Source organism: Littorina saxatilis, linkage group LG6 (assembly GCF_037325665.1).
Source record: "Littorina saxatilis isolate snail1 linkage group LG6, US_GU_Lsax_2.0, whole genome shotgun sequence".
Classification (NCBI taxonomy): Eukaryota; Metazoa; Mollusca; class Gastropoda; order Littorinimorpha; family Littorinidae; genus Littorina; species Littorina saxatilis.
In genome coordinates, this window is record NC_090250.1 from 31,712,092 (window position 1) to 31,726,589 (window position 14,498).

Here is a 14,498-nt window from a genome sequence, read left to right on the forward strand (position 1 = left end):
CATGTTCTGTTTGATAAAGGGTATTCAGCTGGTATTTCCTTGTTTTTCACTACCTATTTTATTCATGTTTTTATTACTTAGTTAGTGGAAGAATCTTTTGTAATGTATACTGTTTGATGGTGTATGCTTTTAATTAAGCGTTTTTGACTATGAATGTAGATGTAAATGCTTGTATAACTGTTTTCTAATTTTAAATGTGTCAAGCGCAAAGAGCATAATTGTAAAGTTATGATGTTGCGCTATATAAATGGTCATTTATTATTATTATTATTATTAAGTGTAATGCAGACGAGTGGAAGACGACAGTCTGTCACGATGAGTGTCTGGCTGAAGCTCTTACTGGGCGCTGTGTTGTGGGCGGCAGAATCGACCTGCAATTTTGAGACACTTTACAGCATGCCTGTAAGTGTGTGTGTGTGTGTGTGTGTGTGTGTGTGTGTGTGTGTGTGTGTGTGTGTGTGTGTGTGTGTGTGTGTTGTGTTTGTGTGTGTGTGTGTGTTGTGTTTGTGTGTGTGTGTGTGAGTGTGTTTTGTGTGTTTTGTGTTTTGTGTGTGTGTGTGTGTGGGGCGGGGTGTATGTGTTTGTGTCTGAGTGTGTGTGTAGGCTGCAGTAAGCCTAACATTTGGAAATACTTTACAACATAAAAAGAAAGAAAAAATACTGCACTCAGGTGAGCAAGGAGAACCATTAATTGTTACATTTTCTCTTTCTTTCCAGTTGAGTTTGTGCTCGAGTTTGGGGTTTGACTGAATGAAACAACCTGCCTTTCTTGTTTTTTTATTTTGAATTTTGGACTTTGGCATGCAATCTCTTGTAAAATCCACATAAACAGTTGTGACCCTCAACCGATCTTTGTGTAACAGTTGATACAAAAACAAAAAAACACGTTGCCCAATGTACTATTTTTCTTCCAGGTTCTGCAGACGCTAGGAATTCCCCTGAGTCTGGTGTCACTGACAGGGCTTATTTCTGGTCCCTCCGCCCTGCTGCTTTTGCCTTTTATTGGCTGGATCACAGACAAAGGTTCGAATCCAAGACGCCGCAAGAAAGCAGCCATGATTTTTGCAGCTGCTGTCCTTTTTCTGGGGATGAGTCTCCTCATCGTTGCAAACTTGTTGCATCTGTCTGATCTGATGCGATACAGTGAAATGCAGGGCTCCCCGAGCGATCTCCTGCCTCTTTGGAATGCATCTGCCAAAAGCGAATTACTACTACACAACGAAACCAGTCCATTCAATGTGTCCACAATTCCAAATGATAGTCTCGGATATGAAAACAGCATACTTGTCTCATCTTCGTCATCGAGGAATTCTGAGAGCGTTCCATTTACAGCAGTTCTATCGAGCGAAGCAGCGGGGAATGAAACAGGACAGAATGAACCGAGTAAAAATCCGTCTGAGGTTAGTCACTAATCTTGTTAATGTTAATGTTCTCTTTTGCATGTTTTATTGAGTCTGATACGTAATCGGTTTGGGCCATACAAAAATGATATTACTTTCAATTATGTAAAGTTAGTGTTAATTGATGAATTCCGAAAATAACTCCATCAGGATTAGTATGGGTTGTGAAAGAGTGACATGTCCTTGCAATCTTTGTAGACAAACAAGGGAGGGACCAATCACTAGCGATGGTTGTGCCGGAAACACGTGCGTATCTCCACGTATTTCCGGCACACCCCTCGCTAGTGATTGGTCCCTTCATTGTTTGTTTGCGTTTTGGTAAGAAAAGGTAACTCTTCCACAACTCATACAAACCGGACGGAGTTATTTCCGAAAATCGTTTATTAGATTGCATCGTTGGTGCGCGTGTGTGTATTTGTGTGTGTGTGTGTGTGTGTGTGTGTGTGTGTGTGTGTGTGTGTGTGTGTGTGTATGCATGGGTGTGCGTGCGTGCGTGCGCGTGCGTGCGTGCGTGCGTGCGTGTGTTTTTTTTTGGTACATCGCTGTGACCTCTGGCGAGATTCATAAGTGTTCATTATTATATTATTATTATTGTTATTGATATTTTTATTATTATTATTTAAGTTATTGAGACATCCCAGTGCACTAAGGGATTTATAGAGCAAATCGAGAAAATTCATTATTGAACGAAGCGCATAGCGCTGAGTTCAATAATTATTTTCGAGATTTGCTCTATAAATCCCTTAGTGCACTAGGATTGTTTCAATAACGATATTGTCGGTACCGCCAGAGAAAAAAAGAAGATACAACACGCACATTTTGCTACGCGCATTTGAATAGGCATAACTGTGTGGTCAGGTCGTGGAAGATCTACTTTTGTGTGGGCTGTCTCAAGTGTGTCGTGCTTTCGTCACACGCAAACTCTTGTTTTAATTTCTGTTGGTAAATTCCAGTGTATCGTTAAGCTAAACAGTGATGATCTTTCAGAGAGACCTCATTTGAACTCGGAGAAAGGACTGTGTTCTTAGTTATTTGCGATTCGAAACCTCCAGTCAAGCTTCGACGGATTGACTGTGCAGAGTGACTCCCCTTGAATCATTGGCTAACCCCAATGTCGACGGTTAGCACATTTTCAAAATAAATGTAGCATGTTTCTCGTGTGGTATCTTCACTCATCGGGGAGTCTGGTACTAAATATGAACGGTAAGAATGCTCTGAACCCTACACGTATTATATCCCCATCGTTTTATCGTTCACATTTGCCCAACATGTTAATTTGCTGAGCGGGGTTTATGTCGTCTGCTAGGCTATGGCAATCAAACCACTGCGTCTGCGGTCTCATTTCAACAAAAAAAATTGCTCGTCACGTTGCACTGAGTCTGCACGCATGAGGCAGGCCGGTAATAAGTCTTATATATGGTACTAGATGAATACCCGCTTCGCCGGGTAGCCGGCTTCGCTGGGAAGAAGAAAAGCCAAATACCCGGCTTTGCCGGGTGTACGCACGAAGGAAGGGAGATAAACGCGCAAAACACTGGAGAAGATAAGGAAGGGTTACTGGGAATGGATGAAAGCGTTGTGGACAGTGACCTTCTAAAAATAGTAACGGGAATATGGATTGACGCCACACGAAGGAAGGGAGATAAACGCAAAACACTGGAGAAGATAAGGAAGGGTTACTGGGAATGGATCTGGGAAGATGAACAGAAAAACCAAAATCGGTTCAACGCTGCGCGCTGAGAGCACGTGTTGAAAATTCTCATCGACCAGGTTGTGTCCGGGGTCTACCTGAATATGCCCACCAAATTTGAAGCAGATCCATCGAGAACTTTGGCCGTGCATCGCGAACACACACACACACACACACACACACACACACACACACACACACACACACACACACACACCGACAGACACACAGACACAAGTCGTATATATATATATATACTAGATGATTACCCGCTTCGCCGGGTACCGGCTTCGCCGGGAAGAAGTAGAGCCGAATACCAGAGCCGGCGCACGAAGGAAAGGAGATAAACGCGCAAAACACTGGAGAACTTCTAAAAATAATAACGTGCAGTGACCTTCTAAAAATAGTAACGTAGTAACGGGAATATGGATTGACGCCACACGGAGGAAGGGAGATAATCGCGGCTGAAAAAAAATCGGTTCAGCGCGCACAGCGCTGCGCGCTGACAGCACGTGTTGAAATATCTCATCGATGAGGTTGTGTCCGGGGTGTAGCTGAATACGGTGTCCAAGTTTGAAAAAGATCCACGGAGAACTTTGGCCGTGCATCGCGAACAGACAGACAGACATACAGACAGACACTAGTCGTATATATAGATAGATATAAGAACGTTCTAAACCCTACACGTTTTCGATTCCGATTGTTCTTGCCTTGAAATAATAATTCGGAAACCATTCATTTACTGAACTGATGCAGTCGTATTTCAGTGTAGTCTGCTATGTTTATTCCAAATGCTCATCTAGCTGGTACGTTATCGGAATAACACTTGTGTTTTCTGTTAGCGACTGGGAATTGTATACTAACTCATCATTTCGTAATGTGGATAATAAGCTACATGCCACTAGCACGGCAAAATTATGAGAAGAATCTTCGCAAGTCGAAACTGAAAAATTAGACACAGCGGGTTCTATATTTAGATCAGTGGCAACTGTGGTACAGGCACATGCAATCTGTCAAAAAAAACCACTTCTGCTTTATTTGAGGAGCAGGACATTTATGGTCATTTGGTATTGTGGAGAATATAAGCTACATGTCATTTATTAATTCTGAGGATGAGAGTACAGTCTCGCTTAGGCAAACGGCGGAAGAATACGCTCTGTGGAAAAGTTAGCGCACTCTTGGAGTGCGCTAACAGTTTTAGCGCATCGCCATTAGCCAATCAACTGGTTCACATCAGCCATGTGACACCAGTACTTACTGACAATTATTATTATAGCTATTGCGACATCACAGTGCGCTAAGAGATTTATAACGATATTGTCAGTAACGACAATAGATTAGAACGTTTGAAAAGGCACATTTTTCTGCCAGCGTTTGGATCAATTGTGGACAGGTCGAGTTAGATCTACTTTTGTGTGTGTGTGTCGGCTTTGCACATTTCGGGGGTATTGACGGTTTCATCGCCGACCATGCATTTTACGATTTGATTACCCTCTGTACTGTTTCATCGAGTAGCAACTAACAGTATGAGGTACAGTTGTGCGAAATGTACCCGTTAGCATACAGTTTCATTTATGTATTAATTATTGGTATAAAAAACAACATGTACCGAAATGTTCTATGCTCCCCAAAAAATGAACGACCCCCAAGCAACTGAGTGGCGTCCCCTGATGTCAAACGACTCAAAGTGACATGTTCGTTCCCTCATTCGCAAAAAAATAAAGTTGGCATGTTATTTCTCGCAATGCACCTGCATTCACCTGGGAGGTCGGTGCTATGATTACATGGTAAGAATGTTTTGAAGCCTTCCCGTATTCTGTTTACATCGTAGTTGTCTTGAAATATACGAAAACCGTTCATTTCAGTCCTGAACTGATGTACTGATGTCGTCTGCTACATACATACGAGTAGGACAGTCTATTGAATCAGTCGACTTCCAAATACTGCTTTGTCCAGCTCGACATATGTCAGGAAAAAAAACTTCTGCTTTCAGCCGCGGGAAATTTTAGGGTCAAGCAATCATTGTTTGGTATTGTAGAGACGATAAGCTACATGCCACTAACACAGCGGCTGAGAAGAAACTTCGCAAGTCGAAAGAAGAGGCCAGACTCACTGTGGCACAGGCGCATGAAATATGTCAGATAAAAACACTTCTGCTTTTAGCCGCGGGACATTTAGGGTCAAGCATCATTTGGTAATGTGGAGAAGATAAGCTACATGTCACTAACACGGAGGATGAGAAGAATCTACTCAAATCAAAAGAAGGGGCACAGCCTCGTTTTGGAAAAGGGCGGAAGAATACGCTCTCTGGAAAAGTTAGGCACTCTTGGAATGCGCTAACAGTTTTAAGCGCATTGCCATCAGCCAATCAACTGTTTCACATCAGTCATGTGACACCAGTACTTACTGACAATTATTATTATTATTATTATTATTATTTAAGTTATTGAGACATCCCAGTGCACTAAGGGATTTATAGAGCAAATCGAGAAAATTCATTATTGAACGAAGCGCATAGCGCTGAGTTCAATAATTATTTTCGAGATTTGCTCTATAAATCCCTTAGTGCACTGGGATTGTTTCAATAACGATATTGTCAGTACCGCCATAGAAAAAAGAAGATTCCAAACGCACATTTTGCTACGCGCATTTGAATAGGCATAACTGTGTGGTCAGGTCGTGTACAGTAAGATCTACTTTTGTGTGGGCCGGTGTCTCAAGTGTGTCGTGCTTTCGTCTCACGCATTTTGATTTCTGTTGGTAAATTCCAGTGTAGCGTTAAGCTGAACAGTGATGATCTTTCAGAGATACCTCATTTGAACTCGGAGAAAGGACTGTGCTCTTCATTATTTGCAATTCGAAACCTTCAGTCGAGCTTCGATGGATTGACTGTGCGGAGTGACTCCCCTTGAATTAACTACCCCACGAAGGACTCGACGGTTCGCACATTTTCAAAATAAATGTGGCATATTTCTCGTGTTGTATCTTCACTCATCGGGGAGTCTGATACTAAATATGAACGGTAAGAATGCTCTGAACCCTACACGTATTATATCCCCATCGTTTTTTCGTTCACATTTGCCCAACATGTTAATTTGCTGAGCGGGGTTTATGTCGTCTGCTAGGCAAGAACAATCGAACCACTGCAGTCTGCACTGTCACTGAGTCTGCACGAATGAGCCAGGTAGGCTGGTAATAAGTCGTATAATTATATGGTAAGAACGTTCTGAACCCTACACGTTTTCGATTACGATTGTTCTTGCCTTGAAATAATAATTCGGAAACCATTCATTTACTGAACTGATGCAGCCGTATTTCAGTGTAGTCTGCTACGTATGACAGAGTCGATCGAATCAGTCTTCCAAATGCTGTGTACGTTATCGGAATAACACTTGTGTTTTCTGTTAGCCGCTGGGAATTGTATGCTAACTCATCATTTGGAAATGTGGATGATAAGCTACATGCCACTAACACGGCATATTATGAGAAGAATCTATGCAAGTCGGCGAAAATGAGATGAAACACAGCGGCTTCTATTTTTAGATCACTGGCACTGGCACAGGCACATGCAATCTGTCAGAAAAAAACCCACTTCTGCTTTAATTGAGAAGCAGGGAATTTATGGTCATTTGGTATTGTGGAGAATATAAGCTACATGTCATTAATTAATTCTGAGGATGAGAGTACAGTCTCGCTTTGGCAAAGGGCGTAAGAATACGCTCTGTGGAAAAGTTAGCGCACTCCAAGAGTGCGCTAACAGATTTAAGCGCATCACCATTAGCCAATCAACTGGTTCACATCAGTCATGTGACACCAGTACTTACTGACAATTATTATTATTATTATTATTATTATTATTATTATAATCAATAATAGTAGTACAGAAGAATAAGAATAAGTAGTGGTTGTGGTAGTTGTAGTAGTAGTCGTATTAGTTGTAGGAGTAGTGGTAGTATTAATAGTAGTAGTTGTAGAAGTAGTAGTGGTAATAGTAGTGTGTCTGTTACCGCTCATCTGTTGATTGTTTGGTTTTAGTTTTGTTAACTCAGTAAACGTGTTCGTCCGACACTAATTTTCATACAAATTACAAGAAAGTCTTAATCCACAGGTACCCTTCAAAGCCGGTCTGGTTATGGTGGCGTTCATTCTGCTCGACATAGGGTACGACACCTTAAACGGCTTCACCAAGTCCTTCATACTGACGTGCACCCCTCGCTCTGAACACACCTCTGTTCTCCTTGTCGGACTTGTCATGGCGTCCGCTGGTGGGGTGTCCACGGCAGCTCTAGGGGTGGTGGATTTTGCGTCGCTTCTTGGCTTGTCGCATATAGAAGGGTAAGTTTGTTTGAGCTCGGTTGCTGTAGTTGTCTGTGATTATTTTGACCTGTTGTGACCGCTTTTGCTCTTTAGTTAGATACGAAAATTGATTAAGAGCAAGAGCGTATATCCTCAACCTCAACGACACAGACACACCGGTCGTTAGCTGTCGAGTCTTGCAAAGCTAGATCATAATTCAAAACCAGGCATTCTTGAAGATGTCATTGTTTTAAGGTTTTTTTTAAAAATAATCAACTAAAAGTAAGTTTAAGGAAAATTATAGTCTAAGCTGAATATTCAAACATTCACAAGAACTTCCACTTATCAGCCTTCAAAAAAGACGAACAAGATGAAAAACAGACAACATACTACAGACGGGTGACCCGTTAGGTTTGGATGTTACTTCAGAGAAGATGGCAAGAATCAATATCTTTGTTGTCAAATTGTTACAGCTGGCAATATAATTATATTCCTGTTCATGTTCTTATCTGCTGCAGTGGCAGTCTTTCCATACAGACTACAGTCCAGGGCGTTGTGGTGATGGTGTTGGTTGTTCTGGGTCTGCTCACCACTCTGCTAACGGGCCGGTATCAGCTCAGTCAAAACTCAAACCACGATGACCTCCATACTTCAAATGATGACTCCAAAGTCAAGACTGAAAGCAGTACCAGCCCTGATGATGAAATGACAAGAAGTTTGTGGTCAGTCACCCTAGCGCACAGTGTTTCTTCACAGAGTAATGCTGGGGTGGACTTTGATCCCATGTTGACGCCTTGGAATGTTGACAACACGGAGTCTTCAGAGAAAAGACTTATCCTGACCGACAAAGGAAAGGACGCGCTTCCCAACTCCCACAATTTGTCCCAGGCTTCTCACTATGGAACACAAGACTCTGCTTCGGGGGTTGCCCTGTTTAAAGACCAAGGCCGCACGCCTCGGGGTTTAAAGGCCAACGTTGCAATAATTTGTATCTCTGCATACCTTTTCTTTGGAGAGCTGTTCCTGTTCACGTACACCAGTTCTGATTTCGCGGGGAAAGCCATCTGTGGGGGTGATCCCAGTGCGCCTCCCGGTTCTGAGAGTCTATCAAGGTAAACATAAAAACAGACGCTAATTAATAACTATGTTAAGGATTGGAATAAATCCCGACTATCTACACTACATGTTACAACAATTCTTCCAGTCTGGTTCTTTAAATTTGTATTGAAAGTCCTAAAACAAGAATGTGACTGATTTTGAAAGCAAAACATGCGAGGCTTTTTGGTATTGGTTATAGGTATTCCTTAAGCATCTTGCTAGGGTTAAGGTACATGTTCTTCATTACTCGTTTACTAAGTGAGAAGAAAGACAAAAACGAAGAGAAAAAGTGGCCTTGATGGAGGTAATATTAGCAGTAGTAGTAGTAGTAGTAGTAGTAGTTGTAGTAGTTGAAGTTGTAGTAGTAGTCGTAACAGTAGTAGTAGTAGCAGCAGCAACATCAATCAATGTGCAGTAGTTGTGGTATAACTCAACCAAAATGTGAAGAGGCGGCTATGTCTATTCAAAGGAACGTTAACCAGCAAGGAGTATACAGAATTTGCTTTAAAACTTTCTGACATGTTCAAGACAATAGATGAGTGACTTTATATGTGTAGAGTTGTAATTTCTACTAAAAGCCACGACAAATAACATTTTGTATTTTGTTAGTAATTCTTAATATTTGTTTCAGGTATCAGGAAGGATTGCGATATGCGTCATGGGGATTCCTCGGCCATTGTTCATCTTATCTTTTGATGTGCATAGTCCAACCTAGAATACTAGCTGTACTAGGTAAGTTAAACACACTTCCATGCGTTTGTATGGTTAAAAGGATATAGCTAAAATGCACCTCCTGGTCAATCCAGGGAGTGAACACCTTTTTTTTTTTTAGGAAGAACAAGAGAGACGGAGTAATAGAAGAATGGAAGATAAGAAAGAATAGACATGACTAATTATTTGAACATTCTCTACCAAAGACGGGCGCAATGGCCAGTGGATAAGGCGCTGGCATCCCAAGCGGAAGGTCGTTGGTTCGAATCCCGGCTGCGCCTGATAGGTTACGGGTGCAGACTTTTTTCCGATCTCCAAGGTCAACGTATGTTTGTTTGTTTGTTTATTTGTTGCTTAACGTCCAGCCGACTACGCAGAGCCATATCAGGACGAGGAAGGGGGGGATGAAGGGGGCCACTTGTCAAGCGATTCCTGTTTACAAATGCACTAACCCATTACTTGTGTCCCAGCAGGCTTTAGTAAAACTAAATTAATACCTACTGGAAGATTACCAGTTTCCAGTATGTTAAAATAGGCTTAACCTATCTACTGCTGGACTTACATCAGAACACTAACAGATTAAACTATACATGAATCGCGAGACAAGCGGCAAGAGAAGAGATTTTTGGAAAAAATACAGGTGAATGAGCAAGAAGGCAGAAAAAAGAAAAGAATTCATGAAGAAAAAGAGAGCATGACAGGAAAGAGGAACCAAAAATCTACCTAACAGCAAACTAGAAAGCTCCTGCGGTTCCAAAAACAGGAGGGGCCTTTAATTTCATAACCGCAGTGCCCCACTGCGGGAGTCAACGTATGTAGAGACCTGCTAGTGCATGACCCCCCTTCGTGTGTACACGCAAGCACAAGACCAAGTGCGCACGGAAAAGATCCCGTAATCCATGTCTGAGTTCGGTGGGTTATAGAAACACAAAATACCATGCATGCACCCCGAAAGTGGCGCATGGCTGCTTAAATGTGACCCTCCACCACGAAATGAGTCGCATGTCACCTCGCGCGGTTCTGCGCTATAGGCTTTATATAAGTCCGGGGAGTGTCTTGTAACAGTGTGAGGGTCACCTTAGTCACAGGCTTATAACTCAAACAGTTTTTGCTCTTTTCTAAAGCGGGTTTCACCACTGGATAGAGCATAAAAAACTCGTTAGGAAAATGTAAAAATATGAAAATCATGCAAAGGTGATACGCGACTCATTTCGTGGTGGAGGGTCACAAATGGTCATGAAAAAACAATGGTAGTTTCAGCAAATGAACGAAGAAGAAGAAGAAGATTCTCTACCGAAAACTAATACCACTGTTAATATGAGAAATTGCAGTAGTGCTGCATGTAACATAAGGACAAACAAAACAATACAACAGCATAGGATTATATTCAAATACTATGTACTACGTCATTACATTGTTACCCCCCGCGGGTTAGGGGGAAGAATTTACCCGATGCTCCCCAGCATGTCGTAAGAGGCGACTAACGGATTCTGTTTCTCCTTTTACCCTTGTTAAGTGTTTCTTGTATAGAATATAGTCAATTTTTGTAAAGATTTTAGTCAAGCAGTATGTATGAAATGTTAAGTCCTTTGTACTGGAAACTTGCATTCTCCCAGTAAGGTAATATATTGTACTACGTTGCAAGCCCCTGGAGCAAAATTTTGATTAGTGCTTTTGTGAACAAGAAACAATTGACAAGTGGCTCTATCCCCTCTCCCCCCTTTCCCCGTCGCGATATAACCTTCGTGGTTGAAAACGACGTTAAACACCAAATAAAGAAAGAAAGAATTACATTGTTCTCAAGTAAACACCACTTTGCATACAAAACTCTCGCTGTTAAGAAAAGTTGAATGAAACATTCGCTTATAATCATTCTGTTACGTTTTTCTTCCTTGAAAACGAAGTTTGTTTGCTGTATTATTGTTACGTTGTTGTTGTTGTTGTTGTTGGTAATCTGGGTTTTTTTGTATTTTTTTTTACAGGTTATCGTGTGGAATTTGTGTTGGCCAACATGATGCTGGCAATAAGTCTAATGACCCTGGCACTGACCGCCAGACTGGAGGTCTTCTTCCTCGCCGCCGTGGTGGCCGGCTTTCAGAGGGCCTGCTTCTACTTCGTCCCTTACGCCGTCATCAATGACGTCGTACAGTCCATGGTGAGCAGGCCGCGTATCCAACAATTATTTTAATCATAATGTGTTGTCTATATGATATAAGCGTGGTCACATTGAAACACGGCATTCAATGGCATCTCACAGTCTTTGATGAGTTTAATACAATGGCAGTGCATATTAATCATACAATGCAAACTCTGATGAGTTTAACTGATAATTTAGTATGTTCCTTGTAGTGTTCTTCTGCTTGGAGATGCTCCACAATCTCGACTTTGTACAGCAGGGAAAGACAGGCTTTGCTGTTTGCGATATCGTATCGAAGTCGAAATGCTTCTTTCTTGGCGTTTCAGCTTCATGGTGAACTGCCGAATATTACTAACAAGGCGAGCTCGAGACGTGTGTGACAGGGTGGCGCAGGCGGTTGCTCTGCATTGATGGAGTTGTCTCCCTGCCAAAGCGTGAGCTCTTTATTGTAGCTTGACGTGTTTGGTACGTTGGAAGACGGCACACAGTGAAATGTGGAGTAGCTGTTTGTGATGGGGTGTGACTGCTGTTGTCACCTTGTATGCTCTTGGGGACCCTATAGCGTACCCATAGTAGTTTGTGTAGGGCTATTAAGTTAGCTCTTAAATTCCCAACTCTGTTTGACTGTGGTTATTCCTCCAAAGGTGATTGTTGTGCTTCGTGCACTCGGTTACACTTACCTTCAGATCTTACCTTGAGCAGTGAAATTGCTAAGATTATGAGGCGTTTTCCTGTTTTTAAGTCTGCAATAAACGAAACAAATCTTATGTTCGCAGGAAGCAAACTCAGGAAGCGGAAAGGAGAAAGTAGGACTGGCCATGTCTCTGGTCAGTGCCTGTATCCCTCTGGTCTACTGCACCATTTACAGCCTGGTGGGACCCCTGGAGGACTTGACTGGTATGGTCACCATTCCGCTGTGGTTGGGAACTGGGCTCGGTTGTCTGTCTTCTGCGGTCTTCCTCTTCCTGGGAAAACTATAGACATGTGTGAATTAATTGTTTTAGATTCAGTCATACTGGAATTGAGAATTGAACAGACTCTCTGCTAAATGACGTCTTTTTAACTGAAATTGTCGACAATGAATCCTGCTTGGTTGGACTCAAGCCATTGATTTGAGCATAGTAACCTTTCACGAATGCAGGATGTGACATATATACGTACACTAGATCAGTTTATAAAAGAGAAACATAAACAGCAAGCAACACTGGTTTGGTTTTGTGTTCATATTTTGTTCTAATTGGTTTTACTCTTTTTCTTTATTTATATTATTATTTTTATTTTAAGAGTATTGAGCAGAACGCAAAGACATGAGGCATAGCTATTATAGTAAATTATCAATTGTTATCAACATGTTTCTCAGAAGGTTGTGTTACCAAACAATATTGCTATTTCATATGTTACGTGGATTTCCATTGGTCAATTGGGAAAAACTGAGCGCAGCGCAAAAGTAATATCGACAACATTTCTTCCCCACTTCAAAAACAAAAACACCTAAATTTAAAAACAAACAAATATATATGAAAATGTAATGATCCCAGAATTTAGTTGAGCAAGTGACTAAAGACTTTTTGAAAGAAAAGACATTTTGAAATACTGAAAAGTACAAGAAAAGAGTGAACAAAAAGAAATAATAATCAGAGGGAGGGATATGGAACAGCCAAAACTGAGACAAATACTTTTGTAATTTCTTTACAGTAAATAAGCATACAAAATGTCCAGAGAATTAGCAATATATCTAACATTGACTGACTGTGTGATGATATTTTCTGCTATTGGTCCGTTTCGACAGTGATATCAAAATCTCGACCTCCGGTCTCGATTTTGATATCACTGTCTCAACAGACCATAGCAGAAGCTATCATCAGACAGTCCGTCAATATTGAATACTAAACACATCATCCCAACTCGGAGGAAAGGTACCATATCAACATACACTCGTTTTGCTCCCAATCACTTTAACCATCAATTATTGTCTTCATTTTCACGAGTTTTCATTCACAAACACCTAGGAAATAAATCTCATGTTCCCCATGCAATAAATCGAGGTGGTGAATGGGTTTGAGCTTTCAGGTGAAACGTGGATTGTCAAAGTAAAAGCTAATCAGGCTGATTGTTTGATGTGTGGAACCATCGCGGCTTTGGATTTGTGTTTCCGAGGACAACGATTGTAAGCATCCACTCTCAAAGACCCAATCAATGTTGATAATTACCGCGGCGACCCATGGTCAATTTGCAACTTATCTCTGTAATCGCAAAATCCACAACGAAAAGTCATAAACACTTAAAAAGAAAAGAAATATGCTCAACACTTACTGAACTCACACGTATGATCGCAGCTCTGTACATTTTCAGACTGGAAGAAAAGCGTCAACAAGCTACGTTTGACGTCACATACAAGGTTGACGTGTTATCTCGAGCTACTGTGACGATGCTTTGTGGCCCGGAGTTGGATTCTAAAAATTCGTCTCCCTGTGGGTTATTGTGCATTTTGTTGCACAACCAAAATGATGACAAAAACGATGTTTGGTGGCTTGTCGTCAGACCAGCATTTTGTTGTTGGTCCTCGGGGAGCATATCGCCTTTTGTCTCATATTTATCAACCGCGGCCTTCGGCCTTGGTCGATAAAGATGAAACAAAAGACGATATGGTCCCCTTGGACCAACACAAAAGCTGGTCTGTCAACAAGCCACCAAACATCTTATAATGTCACACGCTTTCCTTCTTTGCCACTACTAAAGCAAACGTGTGCAAGATTGTATGTTACACGCTTTTGGAGCATGGCAAAAACGGATTCAAACTCAAAATCGTCCCTCCAAAAGCCATAAAATGCACACACGACTTTTATTTCTCCTGCCGTTATCGTTTCTTCTCTTTACAAATTCTTCAACGCTCAGAATACTGAAAACGGCATCCCAGACGACAGTACTGTTTCCATACGCGAATTTAGCTTCCCTTGGAAGTGGCTCGCTCAGGAGGCCTGTTAGTCTGACTGTTAGGAAACGCTACCGTTGCTGAGCTTTGGTTCAGTTTTGTGTGTTGCGTGTAGTTGACTTATTTGTACTTTGTGGGAAAGTACCGATATTATATTTTGTAAACACAATATTTATGCTTGGACGAGAATGCAGGTGAACTTTCTAGTCCTGTCAAAACAAGTTGTTTACCATG

General features: G+C 41.5%; 1 protein-coding gene across 1 annotated transcript; it reads left to right on the forward strand.

Annotated features, from left to right (window-relative positions):
- The first annotated feature begins 934 nt into the window (after positions 1-934).
- LOC138968164 (uncharacterized) lies at positions 935-12,526 on the forward strand. The gene is made up of 6 exons (XM_070340724.1): positions 935-1,400; positions 7,199-7,425; positions 7,905-8,498; positions 9,116-9,216; positions 11,178-11,350; positions 12,109-12,526. The coding sequence occupies exons 1-6, from the start codon at positions 1,056-1,058 to the stop codon at positions 12,310-12,312; spliced, it is 1,644 nt and encodes a 547-aa protein (XP_070196825.1). The 5' UTR covers positions 935-1,055; the 3' UTR covers positions 12,313-12,526.
- The last annotated feature ends 1,972 nt before the right edge of the window (positions 12,527-14,498 follow it).